The sequence below is a fragment of the Acomys minous genome, assembly GCF_964271855.1.
Source record: "Acomys minous genome assembly, chromosome: 9".
NCBI lineage: Eukaryota > Metazoa > Chordata > Mammalia > Rodentia > Muridae > Acomys > Acomys minous.
The window spans coordinates 111148887-111172456 of NC_140490.1; the positions used below are offsets into that span (position 1 = coordinate 111148887).

The following is a 23570-nucleotide window of genomic DNA, read 5'->3' on the forward strand; positions in this document are numbered from 1 at the left end:
ATCACCATTCTGATATAGTGCATTGAAAACATCCCCTAAAATATGAATTCAGACAGCCACGACTGTTTCTCAATAATGAAATATAATAAACATTTAACACAACACACAAACACACACACACACACACACACACACACACACACACACACACACACACACACACTGCCTTCCCAGTGTGACTCCTGTGCCTTATGTTAAAACACACTTTTCTTAGCTGACTCCTCTGTGCAGACTGCATTCTGGATCCTGACAGATGTAAGACCACAGAATAGATAACCCAATCTCCATTTAATGAAATGGTGAAGTTCTGAGATACGCGGGTGAGCCCAAGGTTCTTTGGCCACCAGGGATTCATCACAGATGTCTTTGCCCTCGCAACCACACACACTGTGGAGACCTGGAACACAGAAGCAGGATACATACATCCATGCTGTATTAGCTTTACAGTACCAAACCTATCTTCAAGCCACGTTGCCTCATTGGCCAGCATAAAACCCATAACACCACGCAGGAGAGATGACTCCTTCCTGGGAAGCAGGAGGGCCTCCTGAGTCTGATCTCTAAAACCCAAAAAAGTCGGCTGTGACAACCGTTGTTTGTAATCTCAGCACTGGACATGGAGAGACAGGCAACCAGCTTCCTCAGGCTGACTAGCCCTAATCTAGCAGGCAATCTCCTGGCCAATGAGAGACTGTCACAAGATAATGTGGGTTGTTCCATGACCCTCCAATGTGCATGTACATCTGCCCACATACAGGTATACACACACACACACACACACACACACACACACACACACACACACACCATAGATCCATAATAAGTAAGGAAACAAACAAGAGAGAGACTTAAGGAAAAGCATCTCAAGATATTTAACTAACAAGGCTTTCTTCTAGAGAACTCGTCCAACCTCAAAGTCAAAATCAAAACACAGTTAAGATCTCTGTTGACAATACCAAGGGCCTGGGATGGTGGCACATGCCTGTAATTCCAGCACTCAGGAGCCTAAAGCAAGAGGACCACAAGGTCAAGGACAAAATGAGCTGCATCCCAGTTCTAGACAAGTGTGGAGACTCTGTCCTGGGGAGGGAGGGAAAGAAAGCAAACATCTGCGCAGGTCTGCAATCTCCCAATGTCATTCATATCCAAAAGCTTTGGGGCTTTTATACCCTGACCTGAAGCTAAATAAAGCCATAGCCTACATATTCACTTTCTATTGTATCTATAGTAGATTATCATAATATTAGTGAAAGGAGAATACCAATGCGTAATCGTACAGTGCCTGAGGTGGAGGTCAGAGACCCATCAAGTCTCACTAAAGTAAAACTCAGCTCATCAGCAGAACTCAGTCTTCCCCTCCCTTGGTTTTTCAAGACAGGGTTTCTCTGTGTAGCCTTGGCTATCCTGGACTCACTTTGTAGACGAGGCTGGCCTCGAACTCACAGCGATCCACCTGCCTCTGCCTCCCGAGTGTTGGAATTAAAGGCGTGTGCCACCACATCGGCCAGAACTGATTCTTATTAAGTACCCGGGTAAGATGCTGTTCCTGGCTTTGCTGAGGTTTCTGGGAGCCCCTAGATTTCTTTACCCATGGTCTCTTCTTCCGTGTAGAGGCTACATGGTCGCCTTTTCTGACCCTATCTTGGTTACCATGCCTCTTCCTCTAACTCTCACTGGGAAAACTTCCCAGCCTGTCTGCTTGAGTGATTTGTGTGACCAACCTGGTCCGAGCCAAATATTCTGGGTTAAAGTCTCCATTTCGAAGCCCTTACACTTTAATCACACACCCATAGACTTCATGTTGTCATAAAGATGACCTTTCCTCTCCCGGAGAATGTGATGTGGACCCTGGAAAGGGAACATTCATCTGTCTAACACATCTGCTGACTGTGATTTTATGATATGTTCTTTCCATGACTTAGAAAACACGAGTACCAGAAAACCTACTTAAAACTTACGAAATGCCTTTCCGACTCTGAAAAATAAAATTGTAGATACAACAGAATCATTCTTTGTAGGGACTGTCTTGAACAGATAGTAGTTGGCAGAGAAAGGGATGGGGGCGGGGCGCTGTAAGTAATGGCATAGTTTCTAATGCATCTTCCTGTGACATTGGGTCTTTATCTGCTGTAGGCGGAAAAGCCTTTGTGGTTAGTGAGGCCACATGTAGGAGACCTACACAGGAACATTAGCATGCATTAAAGTGCAGAACTCGTAACGACCCTCAATTATGGTAACATCATCCCACCCGGCCTCGTGTTGAGCACAGACTGGCCATAATAAATTGCAATGTCTCACTATAAATAAGCAGACAAACACTCCAAAAAAATAAATACCAAACTTTTTACATTAAAAATTAAACAACTTCAAGGGCAAAGGAAGGCCTTGCGTTATTCATCTCTTGCTTCCTGTTATGCTCGTAAAAGTATCAAAAGCGGTTAATATACACCTACAAACTTTGTGTTGTTTTGATTGTTGTTGTTGTTGTTGTTGAAACATCATGTTTGCTTCATGGGATAAATTAACTCAATGTCAGATGTGCCAAGCACATAAAATAAGCACACAAGATGGGAGACATTATTCAACAATAAATAAACGAAAGCCTGCTTATCGAGAAGCTACTACGAAAAGCATACCCAAACTCTAGACACATCTGCCATAAATCAGTTTCCCTGGCAGCAAGGAGTAGCTCCATTTTTATGTATTGCGTGAAGAATATAAATATTGGATCTGTGTCCATCACTTCTAAAGGCAGATCTTACTGCACAGTGGGCTCAGGTATAAAAGTGTCAAGAACTATTGACTAAATGAACTTTGTCCATAGGCTTGTGATGTGACCAATTTGTCATGAAAACTAGTTTCTAAAGATGGCTATCAGTGCTTTTGATCCTTTCCAGGCCGCGCTTATTTAAAGAGCAAATGTCTGTGGAGAAGATGGTGAAGAAAGCACAAGAGAGGGGAGGGCAGGGGAGAGGAGGGGAGGGGAGGGGAGGGGAGGGGAAGGGAGGGGAGGAAGCTACTTAGAATTAACTAGCATGGTGTGGGTCAGTAAAAGAAAAAATGTGGCTGTTTTATAGCAAGATAACTTTGGATCTGAAGTTTTTCTCAGGAGCAAGAATCCTATTAGCATCCCTACCAAACAATAGAAAACATAAGAAAACCTATATGGCCCAACCCACAAGATGACTGCTGGCCCATTCACAGAAATAACCTAATATATACACTAGATATTTAAAAGACAAAACTTTTACCTCTGATCTCCAATATTCCAAACACTTGTGTGTATTAAAGTCCAGTCACTTCCAAACTATGGAGGGGATAAACTGTTTAGTTTAGATAAAAATAAACAAATTCATGAAGTAAAATGTGACAGTGTTACATTTTTTGGTTCTTTATCACATACAGTTAACATATATAAGAATGCAACCAAACCTTACAATTATAAAGAATCTATCCTTCCTTCAGCAACATACATTTTAAATAACTGGCTTTCAAATATTGATGAGAGTAGTATAACAGATGCAGTCTAGAACCGTGACTAAGTACAGCTTAGCATTCTACACAAAAATCAAATTATGAACGTATGAGAACCAGTTGTAATAATCAACAAGCAGTGACCTTTATTTAGGTCAGATTGAAGTACTCAAAATCAGCAGGATAAAGTAAGATAACACCACAAAGAAAGGCTTCTGCAACAAAGTGCCTGTTCTAAAGCCTTCATGTATACAATGAGAATAGGGATCACACACACACACACACACACACACACACAAACACACACACCAGCCCACACACACCCCACACACACACAAACACACACACCACACACACACACACACATCTATACACACACCACATACACATACACCACAAACACACACCACACACACCACACACACACACACATATATATATAAGAAAATTCCCCCTCAGGAACAGTCATAGGGGAGGGGAATAAGGGGAAAATGGGAGGGAGGGAAGAATGGGAGGATACAAGGGATGGGATAACCATTGAGATGTAACAAGAATAAATTAATAAAGGAGAAAAAATATATAAAAAAAAAGAAAATTTTCTAAAAATAATTGAATTTTTAACAGACATATTCTGAAAGAATCCCTGGGATTGCCTTCTAAGTATCTACTGATAAAAGAGAGACGATGTCTTCTGCCTTTCCTGTAGATAATGTCAACCCAGAGGCTCATTCTTAGGAGCTTGGAGAATAAAGGAAGCCATGGAGTTTGTTATTCACTGTGGAAAATGAATAATAGTCAAATAGCGCTCTGTCAACCAGATCTCTATGAGCTGTCATTTTTCAATATCTATAAAACAGCAACAATTCATGTCTGCAATTAAGATCCAGGAGGGCTGTTTAAGTTATCTATTGATGCTATATAACAAATGGCTGCAACATTACCAGGTTCAGTAAATAAGCATTTTTTGCCTATTTGGTGTTTGGATTTTTTTGCCGTTTTCTTATTGTTTTATTAAACATTTTTACATAAGCATCTATATTATTATACTTTATACAATAAACTACCTAAGCAATAAGAATCATGAAATAATCAGGAATTATATATAATATGTCATATTCCTAGTGTTTTGGCTATTTGTATTTGGCAACCCTAAAGAAAATATCTTTCTTATCTTGGTGAGTGTAAAATTCTGAATGTAAATCAATAACTATCATCATTATCATCTTAAAACATCTATCTAGACTTAAAAATATCTTAACCCCTAAACAACTAAGCTTAATTGCAAAACTTAACTATCTGGCCAAGACAGGGTAAGCAAGTCCTCAATAGTTTCTTGTCTCACAAATATGTCTGTCAGTTATATGGGGCTAGAAGGCTGAAGATGATGCTCTACTGTAGTAGAGAATTTGGGGTGACTGTTCAGGCAGCAAACCGTCTCTGTCATCTTCTCATTTGGGAAGCTGCTAACCTGCAGTCCCTGTATACTCAGGTAATCAATTTTATTCCTTCTCAAGTCTCTGATGGGGTTGAAAACAAGACAGTAAATAAGCATTTCTAACACCTATATGTTCTGTGCGCATGGTTTTCAGCAATAGCATGACTGGTGGTCACGGCTCAGAGACCAAAGGGAATGGGGTCAGATTCCACCCTAAACCTGGCCGTAGACCTGGGACTTCAGGCACACAGCCCCACTGAGCATGCTCACAACATGGCCACTGGCTTCTTCCAAAGCAGATGACCCAACAAAGGAGCGTGGGCAATGTTTTGGGCGGCCCTAGAGTCAGTCACCAGCACATCTGCCACCTTCTACAAGGCATGGGAAGGGATGCTCCAAGGGGCATGAACAGCAACAGGCAGGGTTCAGTGGGCACCATTTGGACTCAGATTGTTACAACTTTGAAATGAGCCTCCAAACAAAAGGAAAAAAAAATAAGTGCTTCATGCAGTTTTAGAGCTGTTTATTACTATTTGACTTCTTTAAGCTGATATTACGCATAACAATACAGTATTAATCAGGACACTAGAGGGCTAGCTCGTGCTCAGTGGGAAGCAGTTAAGTGTCTATTGAATCAAAATAATATCACATTTTTTCCACCAAGATTTACAGCATTTGTTCAATTTAGCATGTTTTTCATGCATCATTGTGTATGTTATTTGATTGACTTTCCATTAAATACTTATTATTATAACCGCTATCATCTTAGTATCAATATTATTGACAAGAGAGGTCAAAATTTGAAAGTCAGTTATGCTGGAGCCTTAAAATCAGAGTGAATAAGAATTCTTATCAATTGATAACCACAGAATCACAATACTGAGAGGAAACCTAAGAGATGACCTCATTTTCAAAAACCGGCAGGTGTATTGGGATCCAGGGGGTCATCCTCTTACTCACACACTTTTTCAAAACTCCCCATCATCAAAACTCCATAGAGTGATATAGTAATTTAATTTTTTTTTCAGATAAGACACACCACCAATGTACAATGAAAATTACCTGTGTGGTAAAGTTATACATGCTGGAAAGAATTAATAAAAAAAAAAAAACAAAAAAAAAAAACAAAGTATGGCATTATCATCCAAACAGCACATCCCTGTCAGTGGAATTTTAGACGGATACATGTACAAAACAATTGTTCAGCAGCCTTCTGTAGCAGGCGCTTGCAATGTGTTGTTTTAAAATGACACCTAGTAAGCAGCTAAAGCTACAGATTTTATGCTTGCTGCGTTTTTATCCTAACAAATTACCACCATAGCCACTTAGATGTTCAGTTTTGGGGGGTGACTGTCCTAGGGCTCCTTCTACAGCTGTGATGAACACCATGAGCAAAAAATACTCAGGGAGGAAAGGGCTGCTCTGCCTTGCACGTCCATGACACAGTCCATCATTGAGAGAAGCCAGAACAGGGAGTCAGGCAGAAGCCAGAGACCTGGAGGGACGCCGTTTGTGGGCTTGCTTATGGCTTGCTCAGCCTGCTTTCCCACACTATGCAGTGCCACCTAGTATAGGGGTGGTGCCGCCCATAGTGGGCTAGAACCTCACACGTTAGTCAGTAATGAGAATCGGCCCCCAAAGCCTTGCTTGCCTAAGAGCCAATCTGAGGGAGGCATTTTCTCAATTGAGCTTCCTTTCTTCCCAGATGACTCTAGTCTCTATCAACTTGACCAAAACCTAACCAGAGTTGATACATAAACACACCACTATGAAACTATAACCTCTCCTTTCTTATTTGTCTGCGATGTCCTGTTACTAACACTGTATAAAACATTGTCTAACTTTTAAAGTCCAACAGCCTTTAAGAAATTCAAATAGATTAAGAGCTCAAAAAAAATCTCACAACTGTGGGTTCCTGTTAGAACCAAACACGAGTTACAAACTTCTCCTAGCTAGAGGGAATGTGACGAGACGACAGCTACAATCAGATCAAAGCAAAACCAAATCCCAGCATCAGTGTCTGATGTGTGGGACTCATTCATAATGTTCTGGGCTCCAAATGCCTGGGGTACCCCCTCACCCCTCTGACCCTGCAGTACACAGCACTCATAGCTTGTCTCACGGATTAATACCGGCGGCTCCACTCCTCATCTGCCTAATCCATCAATGATTATCTCACTGGTCCTGGTATCTGCAGGATAGGCACTGCCACGGAGGCTGTACTCTCACCAATGGCCTCCTGGCCTCTCTAGGGGGACTCTGACCACACAGTGTCAAGCCTCAGGTTCTTCACAACTGCGGCTACACCCTCACCGAAGGCGTCTCCTGACCTTTCACAGTACCAGGCCTCATATGTCCTCCATGACCCCTTCAAAGCCTACAGCTTTCAGGATGCTAACTTGGACCTCTGGCTTCCGATGCAGCAGCTTTAACCCCGTGGGACCCACTAGTCGGCTTCTGTGTGCTGACCCTGAGGAAACACTTCCCATAAAAATGTGCCTCAGTGATGCCGCTCTCTCCTTCATCACACTGATTTTCGTCCCCACCTGACCAGCGTCATTTGTCCCAGTAAAGTAAAAGCTTCACCTCAGCTTCTGGTCTCTGGTTAATTACAGCTGACTCTTTGACCCCAGCTGACCAGAAACCATATATTAACTCAACACAGCACATAAATAGTCCTGACCAAAAAAAAATTTTTTCTTCCCTCTGAAATCTCAAAAATCAGCACACACACACCCCCCACATCATCAACACCTCTTTCAGTATTTCCACCTTCCAAGATCCAAAAACATCAGCCAACTAAGCTCTGAGTGTTTGGTGGCTTTTCCATGCCAAAGATCTAAAAATCAGCCCACAGCCTTTTCATGGGGTGGGCGGTGGGGGGACGGTTTGTCACATAATCAGATACACTGCATATCAGATATTTACATTATGATTCATAAGAAGATCAGCAGAATTACAGTTATGAGGTAGCAATGGAAACAATGTGATGGTTGGGGGGAGGCGGGCTCACCACAGCATGAGGAGCAGTGTTAAGGGTCTCAGCGTTAGGAAGGTTGAGAACCTCTGCTCCACATAGCAACTGGCAGAGCTGTCAATTGAGTTCTACAGACGATATTTGTAATGTGCTGGACAATGCTGCCTAAAAACATAGCAACAGTAAGGCATCTGTGGGCCCGCGTTCTATCTCAGGAGGGCAGCATGTGAAGAGGATGTTCAAAGCCCAGATGTTTGATTTGAAATAACATCCCCTAATGGACAGGACTCTGTGGTCACACTTGAATATGTAAGGTATCGTTTCATTCTCCGCATTTTGCTTACAATCTCTCTGAAAGTCCTCAGGTAAGATGAGGATTGAGATGACTTTTCAAGTAGGAAAAGGCAGAAGCTTAATATAAGACCTATAATCTACACATAAAAATACAAAATACAAGGTCAAAGGGAACAAGCACTAAAGCTTTTTTTTTTTCAGGCATTCCTATCTACTTGGCCCATTTAAACCACTTCCAGTCTAAACAATGGCTTTATTCTCAGGATGCCTCCAGACCTGCCATTTCTAGATCTCCATTATTGCAAATGTGGGGAGGGGGGGAAATGAACACAACTTCTGTGAAAACGATGTTGCAAAGATTAGCAACAAGCAAGGCCATGCTAACGCCTTGCAATCCAGAGTCAGAACGTGAGGCTTTTACACACTTTCTGAGATCAAGTTTGTCCTGGGGACGCTGCGAAGTCACTTTAAGTAAGAGGGTGCTAAATGCATATTGTTGGGAAGGCCTGTGGCTTCCATGTACACGACCACTGTGCTGTGTAACCAACTTGAAGGACACATTAAGATCAGAATCTTTTCAACTGCAACGTCCATTCTGAGATTTCATCTGGGACGGAAGAGGGTGGTACCCCACAGAAGCACCAGCACTGTGGGTTCATATCAGCAGATGCTGTAGTGAGACTAGGAAGGAAAAGATCAAGTGTGAACAGAAACACAGCACTGGGAACTTTTCCTACCCTTGAGGGCAAGAAATGGGGAGAGGTTTTTTGTTTTGTTTTGTTTTGTTTTGTTTTTAATGTTTTCTTTTTAACTATAGCAAATTTACTCCCCACATGTATAGGTAAAAGGGTGATACCTGCTGGGCTTACACAGCTCTGCATCTGATGTGAACAGATTAGACCCCAGTACCTACTGTCTCCAATGGTCCAAAGAAGCATTTCTATTTAGAAATTCTCTACAAAAAAAAAACAAAGAAAAGAAGAAAGAAAGAAAGAAAGAAAGAAAGAAAGAAAGAAAGAAAGAAATTCTCTCCTACTCCCTTCTCCCTCTCTCCCTCTCCCCCCTCCTTCTCCCTCCCCCTCTGCCTCTCTCTCTCTCTCTCTCTCTCTCTCTCTCTCCCTCCTCCTCTGTCTCCCCCTCCCTCTCTCTCTTCTCCTTTCTCTGCCCCTCTCTCCTTATTCCTTCTCCCTCTCCCTCCCTCCTTCTATTTTTCTTCTGGGAAAAGGCAACACTAGGTAACACCTGAGAATCTAAAGGCCACTGCAGAAGTAACTCTTTAAAGACAGTGTCAAGTAGAAATATAAAGATCTATTGCTTCCTACTTCCAGCACTAGTTCCTTGACATCTCTCATTTCTGTAGTTTTCATTTCCTCACGGGTTTGATATGGTGAAATCCCCACTCTAATGAACCCAGCTATACACAAAGGCAATTACTCACATACACTTCTAAGTTCTTTAAAATACAAGTGAAATTCCATGTATGTGTTTCCTGAAGAGTGTTACATCACTCCTCAGGCAAATAAAGAAGTAAGAAGCACTGCAAAGCAAGCCTGAGACGTGTTCTCTAAGTCAGCATGCTATCCCCCATGTGATCAACAGAGCCAGTTTACTAATTCTTCTCATATGGAATCTCTGACATACTCAGAAAGTGTAGGCCAATGTCCATACCTCAGCTTGCACCTAGCACAACCATTTCCTGTTGCCATGGGTTACAAGGATGCGTCACTTAAGAGTGCTCCAGACAACTTCAGGAAGATATAGCAATTTCAGAATGAAATATATTCTTCATAGTTACCAATTTGCAACAACTCGGTATATTAACTGAACAGATCACAAACCTTATTAACCTTACTGCATAAAATTAGATAAACTTAAGATAGATAAACTCGAGGGGGCTCTATTTTCCTATTATGAAGCAGATAGCTCATCACCCATCTCTCGTTAAAACAATCTATATATAGACGCAATCACAACTGGAGGGGTGGGTAGTTACAGAATCAGTGTACTATAAATTACAGTGACTTGTGGCCATCGCTAAAATATCTTTTGACCTAAATCCTTCATATACACACACTTAAACAGGAGTCATTGCAAGAAATATTAAAGTGTCCAGGGGGCATAATAACTCTGATATTAAGAGCAAAAAAACCCCAAACATTTTTGTTTGACCCTGTAATTTATTAATTGTACATTCAAATGCACTCAGCCTACTGGAAGCATCCTGTTCCTGTGTTAGAGAAAACCTGTGCATCCAGGAAATGCCAGAATTGGAAGTCAGACATAAAAAAAAAAAATGTAGCATCATTCCTATACTATCATCGCTTAAAGAAATGTCCTCAGAACATGGTTTAGGGGCTCCAATGGCAAACGCTCATCTGAACATCTGAACTGGATAAGTACGACCTCTGGTTCAATCAGTAGCATTTGTACAAATAAGAAAATGAAGCACATTTAAGACACAAAGCATCCTAATTGGCTAAACATAAAGATGACGCTGTGGAGTGGCGTGGCAACTGTTATTTCCTTCGCTTTGGGTTTGTTTCCCATTCTGTCAGTGGTTTCTCTTCTTCCTGATCCATTCTCTGCCCCAGTATCCTTCATTCTGTATTAATAATTTAATTTAAAGACGAATGTGCACACAAAGGAAAGGAGGTTTGGATGTGCTCTGAAGCTGAGCTCTCCCCTGCATCAACTCTCTACCTCACTGAAAGTGGAGGAAATCAGGTGATAGGTACCATTTTCACATGGGAAACATTGTGATCTCAGGACGATGACGGCTGTAACAAGATTTCTTTTTTGAGAAAAAATTTTGAAAATCCAATAAACCTCTTTTTGGCTAAATAGAATACACACACACACACACACACACACACACACACACACACCCTTTGTTTTCTTGTGCTACATGCATCTTATATGCCAAATAAAAACTAAAAGCATAATGAGAAAGCACCAACAGAAGCAAGGCAGGATGGGTTCAACTCCAGTGGATCATTTTTAAACAGCAGGTACAAACCTACACCTTCGTAACATAGCAGTCCATATGTCAATGGCCAAAAACAAAAGGCCTGACTTTCTGGTATTTTTCACATACTCAGCACCAAAGTCCAATTCTAATTTCACACAGAAGTTGCTAATCCTTTTCTCTTCTTTGGCAGGTCAGACCAGCCTACAGGCTCTTGGTACTTCCCACTTGGACCAGCTTGGATTTCAGGAAGCAAGTACCAGAACCTTAATTGTGGTCTTTTCATTCTAGTGCTTGGCTAATAAAGACTCAATCCGGCTCAAGAGCAGATAATTACAATAAAAGTTGCATGTTCCTTATAAACAAGAGGAGGGGAAGGGGCTGTTTCCCAAGTTCCCTACAATTAAATGTCAAAGAGGAAGGAAAGGCACAGTCATAATCAAAGAGGGAAGTTGTAGTAAAATAAGTCTCTAGATTTTTTTTTTCAAAGATGCATTTATTTATACCGATGGCTTATTCGGATTTAAGAATACATGTGGTACTTAAGAGCTGCAGAAGTCCAGTTTTGACATACAGTCGCCCAGCTTAGAATGCATTTCTGCACAATCCTCGGAGATCAATAGACTCAGGAAACAAATATGTTGATGGATGAGGGTGGCTCTGAAAACAACCAGGTTAAGGTAGCCTCGTTGCTGGTTTCATGGCTTTTCTCATGCTGGCAGAACCAAAGGGCTACAAAGGATTCCTCCCTTTTTTATAAAAGAGGGAGGGAGGAAAGAGGGGAAGACACGGGGAGGAAAAGAAGGGAAGAGAACGGTGCGGATAGTGAGAAAAAGAAGAAAGAAACAGAGGATGGTGAACAAGAAAGAGAAATCCAAAGAGGGGCGGGGGGCGGGGGGGGGCATAGGATGCAAAGCTATGATGTATGGATGCTAGCCAGCCACCCAGCCAAGTGCTCCATCAACCGCAAGCCTATATCCCTCGCTTACAGACTCTGGGTTCAGTCTGTAGACTTAGGGCTCCCGGTCACTGACAGCCCTCCCCACAATGCCAGTGCAAGCAATATGTGATGCTCTAAGTAACCCAGAGCATCTAGCCCATAAGAACCCGCCACTCCCTGGACCGTGCTCACCAACCACCACCACCACCATCCCGGACTTCTCTTCGGCACCCCCATCACTAGTCTCGGGTTGGGGGGGGGGTAGGGAAGCCTAGAAGAGAGCAGCATTGGGGAGGGGGGCAGTATCGTAAAGGGGACAGAGTGAAGGAAGCAATCAAAATAATTTTAAAATAATGTGATAATAGATGCTGGGGAAGTGCCAGGGGAGGGTGCCCGTGACAAGCACCTAGGTAGCACAGCACGCTGTTGCAAATCCCCCAAGGCTGCATAGGGCTGGGCGGTTTTCCACAAAAGGAACTTTGCAAGAAGCGCAGCGGTTTGCAAGGCGAGAGGAAGAGATCGCAGCGTTACCTGGCCGAGGTCAACGCCGCTGGCGGGGCGCCGAAATCCTCAGGTTTGCGGTCCTGAGCCACTTGATCGGGTTACTATGGAAATCGTCTTAGGGAGGACGCGGGGAAGAAGGCACGAGCCCGGCGCATCGTCGTCGGCTGCCGAGCGGGCGCGGGACCGGGTGCGGCGCCTCTCCCGGCCCGGCTCGCTCTTTCTTCGCTCTCGGCCGGGCCGCGCCTCCCCGCCCCGCGCCGCCGCCGCCGCCGCCGCCGCCGCCGCCGCCGAGCAGCCCGCGGGCCGAGCCGAGCTCTCGCCGCGCGCAGCCGGCAGCCGAAGCGCGAGCTCGCAGCACCGGCCTGGGCGGCGAGTGGCGCTGTTTCCCAACAGCGCTGCTGGGATTTAAAGAGACAGACAGCGTCGCGGGGGCTATAGGGGGGCCCTGGCCCGGAGGGGAGCCCCAGCAAGCTCGCCCAGGGTCCCTGACGGAGCCTAACTGCCCCAGCTCCGCTTCCTCGTTGAGCAAAGTTTCCTGCGGAGACGGCCGGGAGAACTGCCTGAGGACCCGCCTCAAGGCCACCTCTCCTGACTGCAGAACAGGCTGCACGGAGAGTAAGGGATTTTTTTTTTCCCTCCCTTGGAGACTAAGGGGGAAATGATTTGTATGCTCAACAAGTCATGCACCTATTTTCAGCTGCTCTCGCTTCCGTCCTTGTGCACCGGCTTTTTCATTGAAAGCACACAAGCAAATGGGGGGTGGGGGTGGGGGTCAGACTCTAAGCAGAGAAGCGTGGGTTTGAGGGAAGGTAGTGGTGGAAAGATATAGCTGTCAAATATCCTGGAATTTACTCTCCCCCTTCCTCTTCCAGCTAATGTAGCCTGGTCTCTTTTTCTCTTCCTTCCCAGGCCTGGAGAATGTGCTTAGAGGTACAGTCCAGTCACTACCCCAGCATTATCCAAAGGCTCACCTTTCTCTAACCGCCTTTTCCCTGCAACTAGGAACACAGGGACTTGGCGGGGGAGGGGGGGGGAACACTCGTCTGGCCCACTTCCACCCTAACTCAAGACTGTACATCTGAAACAGAACGTGTTGCATGGTTTGCCACGACCACGCACATGTAAGACTACAGAAATTACAACCCAATAGATTTGCTTCCCCGCTAACCATCAGTTTTCATTGCTTCCTAGGGGACCCAGGACCCTTGTGGGTACCAGTTCAACCCAAAGTTCCCCCTAGAGGAGAGGCAGGAAGGGAGCTCTCTTGAGATATCCAGGGTAGTAGATGCTTCATAAATAGCGAGAGTGTTCTATAACGGGGGTTGATGGAAGGTGCCCTAGGGAGGGCGAACCTGTATCTCCTGTATCTAGATAATCCTCACCTGGCAAGCAGGATTTACACATTGTCCCGTCTTCAGACTTTATACATGATATGAGCTATGGACATACCACCAGGAACCTTCAGGCCGCTACCTGCTCCCCTCCGGAACTCACCAAGCGGCCTTTGCTTCCCTCCACAGTAAGCCTTTCAGACAAAGAAATGTGGTCTTCCTAGTTCCTACCCCCTTAAAGAAAGTGAGCGATTTCTTATGGAGGACAGATGCTAACAAAAGAGCATCATAATAAAACGGACTCTTGAACAGAAAACAATGTAACAAACTACCCAACAACACAAACCTGTTACTCACAGCTCTGGGCTGGGGAGGATGGTTTGAAAGTCTCATCGTCCTGAGCATTGAGTATCTCCCCTAAAATACTTAATTCCATTCGCCAGAGAAGAACCACCATGGTATAATCCTCATCGAAAAGCTCCATCTGTTGGTGCTGTTACATTGCTGGAGGTTTCAGCAGGAAACCCAAAGGGACACAAGCCTTCCAGCCACGGCGCAGCGTTTCTAAAACCTTAGCATGTCTCATTACATGCAGGATTTACTTGAGCAAAGATTAGGGAGGTCTCAAGACCAGAACTTACTTCGTTCTGTGGATCTCGGTAGGTAACACATAAACACTTGTGTTTCCAGCTGGATCCAACCTGTTCAATTTGCTAGTCTGGGTCGTCTCTCTGCCCACCTGTAACACATTAAGCATTATAATAATATGTTGTCTCCCTAAGCTGTGTGTGTACTGATGGGAGCTTATTTTCTTTTTTTTTTTTATTAATTTATTCTTGTTACATCTCAATGGTTATCCCATCCCTTGAATCCTCCCATTCTTCCCTCCCTCCCATTTTCCCCTTATTCCCCTCCCCTATGACTGTGCCTGAGGGGGACTTCCTCCCCCTGTATATGCTCATAGGGTATCAAGTCTCTTCTTGGTAACCTGCTATCCTTCCTCTGAGTGCCACTGCTTATTTTCTTTCCACATTCCAAGCGCATAACCCTAATGCAGTCGGTGAGGAACAGCAGCAGCCGGAATGAGAAAGTAGAGGAAGAGAGACAGCCATCAAAATGGTTGACGAACCCACTTCTAACCAAAGTTGAAACTAGTAATAACGTTAGAAAGGACAGTGGGTTGAAGACGACATTTGCATTTCTGAACTGCTGGTACGTATCAGGTGCGGAGTTAAGTGCTCGACAGGTTATACCACGGTATCCCTCCAAATGACCTTGCAAGATAATTACATGTGAGAAAATTAAGACCTGGAAGTTAAGTTGCTTGCTCAGTGTCATGTGGCTGCCGTGGAGGTCGAGGGGCGGGGTGAGACAAAATGCTTTATAAGAAGCAGGTGATTTTCCATAGGTATGAAGTTAGGCGTGAGGACTGTTCATCTTCATGAGTGTTTCGTTACTTTAAGTACATGCCACTTAAGCTCTGTCACCTCACCCAGAAAGGGTGTGCCTTGCAGCCGGGGGTAGAAACTTCCTTGAGTTCCTCAGTGTCTCCTGGTGTATGTTCTCTCCTAGTTCACAGAAGAGGTTGCTTGGGCTGTGTGAAGTCCTGCTCTGCCTGTGTCCCAGATGCCGTGGAAATATATGATAGGGCCAACCAAGCCAGACAAGTAAACCTCTGTTCTAGAGATGAGGCCACAAGACTTGGCTGGCGTGTGTCTGCTGTGCTGCATTTGACTAGACAGACAGTGTCATTACCTAGGGTGGAGATCTGCAAACAAATGCAAAGGATACAAAATGAAATTAATTAATTCTCCCTTTACATATTTGCCCAAACAGCAAAATACATACATTGTAAACAAAAGTGGATTTGGTTGAAAATAAAAGTAGTTTATCCCCGTTTACCATAGGGTTCATTTCAGAAGGTAAATAACATACTCTACAAATACAAATTCATAGATATTAAGCTCCATACAACATAAACGTGGAGCCCGCATGATGACTCTAAAATAAATCAGTGTAGAAGCTTCCTTTCCTTGAGTATGGTGCCCTTCACAGAGGAAGCCTAAGAAACATACCACGCTTACAGCTGCATGGGATGTTTAAGGTAGCAGTTCTTAACCTTATGGTATTAGAATCACTTGGGGAACTCTCAAACGCACAGGTTCCATCTCAAATCAATTATATCTCGTCCTCTGGGATTTGAAATCTAGGCGTTGGTTTTTTTGTTTTGTTTTGTTTTGTTTTGTTTTTTTTAGCTTGCCAGGTGGTTCTAATGGGAACTGAAGGGGCCACTTCTTTACAGTAAATCTCCAGTGGAATCCACACCTGGCTGCTCGTTAGCATATCACTCGGGATGTTTTAAAGGCGCTCAGGCCCACACCCACCTGCAGAGGTTCCGAGTAATATATTGTTCGGCCTCTCTATATATTTTAGGTTCAGTGAGGCTGATGTTGAGTCAGGGTTAAAAATCACCATCTTGAGACGGCGTTTCTCAAAGTAGAGCCCTAGGACAGCAGCGTGAGCATGGCTAGGAGATGTGTTAAGGATGTACCTTCTCAGGCCCGCTCCTCCTGATCTGCAGGTGTTCAGGGTGGGGCCCATCAATCTGCAATCCCACAAGCCCTCCTGATCGCTCTAATGCACCGTAAACTTGGGAACCAGTGATTTACAGCATAGCATTAGTGACATTATCCTCTCTGAGTTTGAAAGCCAGCACCGTCTTCAGCAAACACCTACAATCCTTCACTAGGAACTCTCAACTATTATTTCTGGCCTGTTTCCAGCTGTTGCTCACGCTGCAGGTCCTAAAAGCCCAGTTTGAAAAGTACAGTTCCGTGGTGAGTTGAGCTTGACAATTACATGCTAAGGGATAAGGAAATCTTAAAGTAATTTTCTTTTGGAAAGGAATCTGTCCCGGAGTAAAGTCAAAGTGTGATGTGTAGTTGCTCAGTTGAGAGAACAGATTTTGCTCTGGCAAGATGGTCTCAGCCAGTTAAGTGTTAGGAAGCAGGTGTTCCCCCACCCTCACCCCTACCCTCACCCCCACCCCCACCCCCACCCCTCCAGCCCAGCTCCAGGGACTCCCACATCATCACCAGTCACTAAATATGTCCCATTTTAAAAGATCCCTACCATCAGTCTCTCCCTCTCCTTCTCTCTGTCCCTCCTCCCTCCTCCCTCCACCTCCCTTCCTTCTTCCCTCTCTCCCACCTCCTCTCTCTCTTTCTCCTCCACCCTCACTCAAAGGTGGACTTTGCATACCCCTTCCCCAATAAATTTCTCCTGTGAGGTCTGATGCATGGTGCGACTTTGTGGCATTCCTTGGCCCTGATCCACCAAGGTACTCTTCCGTAGGCAGTCTAACATCGAGGGCACTTGCCTTCAACTTGAACAACCCAAGTTAAATGTTGGGACCCACCTAGTGAAAAGCCAGGACTGTCTTCATTGAGTTGTCCTGAGTTCCACACATGCACCATGACACAGGAACCCCGCACCCATACACACAGTAAATAATAACTGTACATGTGTAGAGAGTAAGATTCTTCAGAGCACTTAGCCCTAAATGGCATGACTTTGTCTCATCACTCCCCTAAAGGCTCATGGATCTTTGTAGAAGACGGTGTTAGAGAGACTGTGAGAGCCAGAGATGGTGGAGGACCACAGGGACACAGCAAGACTGATGCACAGTGAGCTTGCAGAGACTGTGTGGCAGCAAATACAAGACTAAACAAGTTCAAGCCAGACAAAATTCCAGCACCAAGAAGGGGGAATGGACACAACATCCCACCCCTAACGAAGAAGCTATTTGCCACTAAGACCTGCTGGGAAAAGAAATATCTGATTTATTAAAATGGAATGGCTTTGGGGATGTCAAACATATACCAGGACTCAGGTGTAGTTGGACAACACAAACTCCATGAGTTGTTTTTTGTCTGTTTTTTTTTTTTAAGAGAGAAAAAGAACATGAAGTAGGGTGGGTTGAGGGGAAGGATCTAGAAAAAGTTGAGAGAGAGGAAAGAATATGATTAAAATATATTGTATGAAATGCTTTAAGTGAATAACAGATTAAAAAAGAGAGAACAGATTCTTTTTAATGTTTTAATCTTAGTTTTATGTATCAATGCTGTGCCTGCACACTTATATGCCTGCCCACCACCCTCATGGAAATCAGAAAAAGGATTCAGATCTGGAACTGGAGTCACAGATGCTTGTGAGACACAGAATAGGTGCTGGGAACTGAACCGGGTCCTTGGCAAGAGCAGCAAGTGGTCTTAACCACTAAGCCATCTCTCGAGCCCCGAGAACAGCTTCTAAGAACAAAATTCTTGCACCTAATTCCCCATAATGTGAGGCTGTCACAGGATTCTGCATGTGCCCATAGGTCTCTGATTTATGATGTAGGAGTGAGTGTTGGCCCTCGCAAATGAAAGCTCCCCCCACCCCCACCCCCCCCACCCCCACCCCCCGTGTCAGTTGTGAAGGGCTCCTCCTCTGCACAAGACGGCAAGAAAACCTCGGGAAACGAGATGAGGCTTCTTCTCCTGAAACCAAACCGCTTGAAGGCATGAGAAAAGAACTAATCAAATTTTCAGACAGTATACAAGAGCCCCACCTGCTTTCCTGCTGGCCGCTTCTCTAAGGAAAAGAAAACCCTGCTTTCTCTCAAAAAGCCAAGTACTTTTCTTCTTGATGACTTAGAGGGAGAGACGGTGTGTCAACCCTATCTGTCCCAAACTAACAAACGTTAAGAGGACCCTTGGCTCCCACGGTCGGGCCTCAAGCCATGGAAAGGAGCATGGCAGTAGATGGCTGTGTTGCTAATCTTCGCCTCTGGTCAGACAGCCAAAGAAAAGCCTGAGTGAGCCAGATCGCTCAAAAGAAGACACCCCAGACCGTGAAATCATCTTTCATCCATTCAGTTGCTTGAATTGATTTCAGGCCGCCGCTAACCTGGATCCTTGAAGGAAGACCTGTCAGGCCTAAGCTCTTCTTTATAGCTTGAGACCAAGCCTTTCTCTGCTCACCATTGCTCTGAGAGGTCCTGAGACTGATTGCTAGACCGTATTTGCTTCCTGGGACTTCTCTTCGATCAATAGCAGTTCTCTGCTTTAAGAGATGGGAGCACCAGGGGGAAGATTCTAAAAGAGCTCTGAGCTGCCAGCCAAAACATCAGGTGCGAAGTTGCTGACAAGAAAGAAAAAAAAAAAAGCTTTTCTAAGAGGGATCTACCAGCCTGTGTTTGCCTGGACTTTTGCAAATGGCCCTGATGTTAATTACTGCATCAGCTGCTGAACTGAACTGCTTACTCTGGGCCGTTTGACAGTTTGAATGAAATCTCTTTCCAGTGGGGCTAGAGGAAATAACAGTCATTGCCAAACTGCAAAAATATCACCTAGATTTCTTTCTTTCTTTCTTTCTTTTTTTTTTTGAAAAGTCATATCCACTTAAAAAAAGAAGCAATGCAGCTCCCAGAAGTGTAATTAAGTTGCTTGGGAGAACAGGGAGCTGTCTGTGGCCTTTAAAAAATTATCAATTGCAAGGGGAAACCAAAAAGGGAACAGAAAGGTAGACAAAGATGATGAAAAAGAAAGGGCAGGTAAGACTAATCAGGAAGGAGGTTCCTGTTCATGGCATGGGGTCTCCATTTGCCAGGCACCCATTATAAATGAATGTCTGGGCCTGTTTCCTTATGGAGTTGATCTCCTTGGGGAAAAAAAAATAAGAGTTCAGTCTTCCCATTAGATGATCCTCAAGGGCAGGTTTCTACCTCAATGGCAAGTCAGTGATGAGATATCAAAAGGCATCATATGTTCTTGAAAGACTACAACAGACGGACTCCTATCCAAGGGAAAGAAGGTGTTTACACATTATAAGTGTATGCGCATGCGTACATTTGTACATATATTTTGAGAATGCAAATGTGGAAAAGCTACAAAGGAGAGGCACACAGAGGTAAATGCAGATGCCTTCATTCCAAGAGGGATGTAACTTCTGTGCAGCTCTGAATGTGTTTGTGATGGTTTGAATAGGAATTGCCCTCATAGACTCCTGTTTGAATGCTTGGCCCATAGGGAGTGGCACTACTGGGAGGTGTGGCCTTGTCGGAATAGGTGTGGCCTTATTGGAGGAAGTGTGGAGGAAGGCTTTGAGGTCTTACATGCTCAGGCTATACCCATTGTGGTGCGAAGTCTCCTCCTGCTGCCTGCAGATCAAGATGTAGGACTCTCAGCTCCCTCTCCAGCACCATGTCTGCTTGCACGCTGCCGTGCTTCCCCCCCCCCCCGACCCCCACCCCTACCCCCATGATGATAGTGGACTAAACTTCTGAACTGTAAGCCAGCTCCAATTCATTGTTTTTCTGTATAAGAGTTGCCTTGGTCATAGTGTCTCTTTGCTGCCGTAAAATCCTAACTAAGACAGTGCTTCAAAATAAAAAGTTTAATAGATTAGAACAGTGTGGTAGTTCACTCCTGTAATCACGGCACTAAAGAGGTTGAAGCCAGCGAACTGCAAAGTTAGCCAGAAAATAAAATGAGATACTGAGTGAGACCCCATCTTTAAAAAGAAAAAGAAAAAAAGAAAGAAAGAAAGAAAGAAACTATGATAAAATTACTTCAAAATAAGTTATCCATAAGTACAATATAAGAAAAGTTGAAAACGAGGTTCCTGGCTGGCTGGCACCTGTTCTTTTCTTGGACCACATCTGAAGTCATAAGAGATGCTACACATGGGTTTTTATACATCATGCCTGGCAAGCACTGCGGCCTGCTACCTTAGAGCACAGTGACCTTGTAAATACCCTGAAAATTGATTTCCAGGAGGATCCTACTTCCCTTGTTGATAACCATGGCTTCCTGGATTCAGATGTGCAAGACAAGCCAGCTGTGGTTCTTGAATGCCTGTGCTTGTCAGCACCCAGAACTATACATCCCCCACCCCAAGGTTTTGATGACATCATCACTGTTGGTCTACAGAGCAGCAGCACTGAGAGTCTTTCAGAAGAACAGATTTAAGAGATATAAGTGGTTAAATAAACTCACCGCATGTGCCTACCTAAAACAATACCACTGATTGCTATGTTTTGAAATATGACAGTAGACTGTAAATCTCCTGGAGATGGAGACAATGATGCACAACCTTTGAAAGCATAGGTCATCCAGATTCTTCTGTACTTTTCCACCATTAAGCCAGTTGTACCTATTTTTTTCATGAATTTTATGCCTAACAGTATCCTTTATGTTACATTTATATTAATGTTGAGAACACTAATTTGTGCTGTGGCATTAAAAAAAAAACCATAGTAATCATACCCCAGATATCTGACCCAAATCACAAAATACAAGGAAGTTGGCACCTGCTTTTCATTTATGGCTAGAATCCTACCCCAGAGACACATATGTTTCCATGAGCAGCCAATAAAATAGAATTTTAATAATCTTAATATATTCAATTTCTTCAACCCTGTTACTCCTAACAATCATAATCCTCTAATAATGAAAGAAAAGATTTTTATTTCTGCTCATCGGTCAACTTTTATTTACATAGGATTCTTATCTTTTAGGGAGAACAAACAAAGCCAAAGAATTAACATAAAAATAAAACAGAGCAGAGAATGACTTGTTTTGTTGTTGTTATCTGTTTTGTATTATGTCTATTTGTTTTCTTATAAAGGACAGAATTTAGCATAAAATGTGGCTATTTTTGAAAAGCAGTAATCTATTTGTTCTTAGTGAAAATGATCTTGCTCTAGAAATTGTCACTCTCCTCCAGCCATGTTCACATTTTCTCACAGCTTTCTGATACCTATTGTCACCTTCTTCATTAATGGGTTATAAAATGAGCCAATGAAGGAAATAAAGAAAAATATTCATTTACTTTGGATTATATAGCTTAGTCATAGAGCTTAGATTTAAATGTATACACTTAAAATTCATATTCCTTTTTTTTCTTTCTGAATTTTTTACGGAAGTCCATAGGGAACATTTATTGCAAAGAGAAAGGCTTTAGGTTAAGGGGATTTTACGGGAATTGATAGAAACCCTGAGGCAGCGCTGTTGCTTTTTTTTTTTAATCTGAATTTTGTATTCTTCTCTCATGTATTATACCCTGTCCACCACCCCCCCACACACACACATAGTCAGTCTCTTTCACCTTCCCTCTTCCCCAGATCCACCCTGCTCTGCCTTCCAGGGGCATCAACCAAACACTGCATAACAAGCTACAGTAGGACCAGGCACATACCAGGCACATACCATCACATCAAGGCCGGGCAAGGCAACCCAAGAGGAGGAAAAGGGTTCCACAAGTAACCAAGAGTCAGGGACGGCCCCCACTCCCACTGTTAGGATTCCCTCAAAAACCTAGATCAAACCCATGCAGGCTTCCCTGATCTCTGCGGGTCCCCGTGAATCCCAGTCAGTTGATTCCGTGTGCTGTGTTCTTGTGGTGTTCCCAACCCCTCTGATCCCTGCAGTCCTTCCTCCCTCTCCTCAGAAGGAGTCCCAGAGCTCTGCCTAATGTTTAGCTGTGGTCCTCTGGGTCTGCTCTCATCTGTTGCCGGATGATGTCTCCGGTATCTCTGACGGAGATTCTGCTAGGTTCTGGTCTCAGAACACTCTGCAGGCAGGACAAATTGCAGGTTGAAGGTTTTGTGGCTGGGTTGGCGTCCCAATCCCCCCTCTTGAGGCCTTGCCTGGTTACAGAAGATGGGCAGTTCAGGCTCCATGGCCCCGTTACTAGGAGTCTACGGTAGAGTTACTCTCGAACATTCTATGGAGTTTCTATTGCACTAGGTTTCCACCTTGTCCCCCAAATGCCCTCCAGTCTCCCTCCCCACCTCCTCCTACACCTGACCCAAGCCCGACCTGCCCCAAGTCCACCAGCGAAAGATATTCTATTTTCCCCTTCCCAGGGAGATTCATGTGTCGCCTGCGGAGCCCTCCTTGTTACTTAGCCTCTCTGGGTCTGTGGACTGTAGCATGATTGTCTCTTACTGTAGACATAATACCCACTTATAAGTGAGTACATACCATGTGTGTCTTTCTGGGTCTAGGTTACTTCACTCAGAATAATTTTTTCTAGTTCCTTCCATTTGCGTGCAAATTTCATGATGTCTTTGTTTTTAACAGCTGAGTACTACTCCAATGTGTAAATATTCCTCATTTTACTTAGCCATTCTTCAGTTGAGGGGCATCTAGGTTATTTCCAGATTCTGGCTATCACAAATAAGGCCGCTATGAACATTGTTGAGCAAATATCCTTGTGGTAGGATGGAGTGTCCTTTGGGGACAGGCTCAGGAGTGGTATAGCTGGGTCTTGAGGTCGCTCTACTTCCCATTTTTTGAGAAAGCACCCGATTGATTTCCAAAGTGGCTGTACAAGTTTGTACTCTCACCAGCAATGGAGGAGTGTTCCCCCTTTTCTCCACAACCTCATCAGCATGTGCTATCACTTGCGTTCAGCCATTCTGATGGGTGTAAGATGGAGTTCAAAGTAGTTTTGCTTTGCATTTCACTGATGGCTAAAGATGTTGGACATTTCTTTACGTTCTTCTTGGCCATTTGATATTACTCTTGAGAATTTTGTTTAGATCTATACCTAATTTTTCAAATGGATTATTTGGTTTGTTGATGTCTAGTTTCTTGAATTCT

At 44.0% G+C, this 23570-nt stretch overlaps 2 protein-coding genes across 3 annotated transcripts in view; one reads left to right on the top strand and one right to left on the bottom strand.

The window, feature by feature from the left end:
- The window catches only part of NAV3 (neuron navigator 3), a 718489-nt gene extending 705661 nt beyond the window's left edge, over positions 1-12828 (bottom strand). For both annotated transcript variants that reach the window (XM_084796372.1, XM_084796369.1), the window contains exon 1: positions 12617-12828. The gene's annotated coding sequence lies outside the window, so the exon portion shown is untranslated. The remainder of the gene's footprint in view (positions 1-12616) is intronic.
- Positions 10951-18255, top strand: LOC311605928 (uncharacterized protein; the record flags this gene model as incomplete). The annotated part of the gene is made up of 4 exons (XM_084796761.1): positions 10951-10959; positions 12709-13204; positions 13499-14579; positions 18029-18255. The coding sequence occupies 3 exons, from the start codon at positions 10951-10953 to the stop codon at positions 13669-13671; spliced, it is 678 nt and encodes a 225-aa protein (XP_084652887.1). The 3' UTR covers positions 13672-14579; positions 18029-18255.
- Between the last annotated feature and the right edge of the window lie 5315 nt (positions 18256-23570).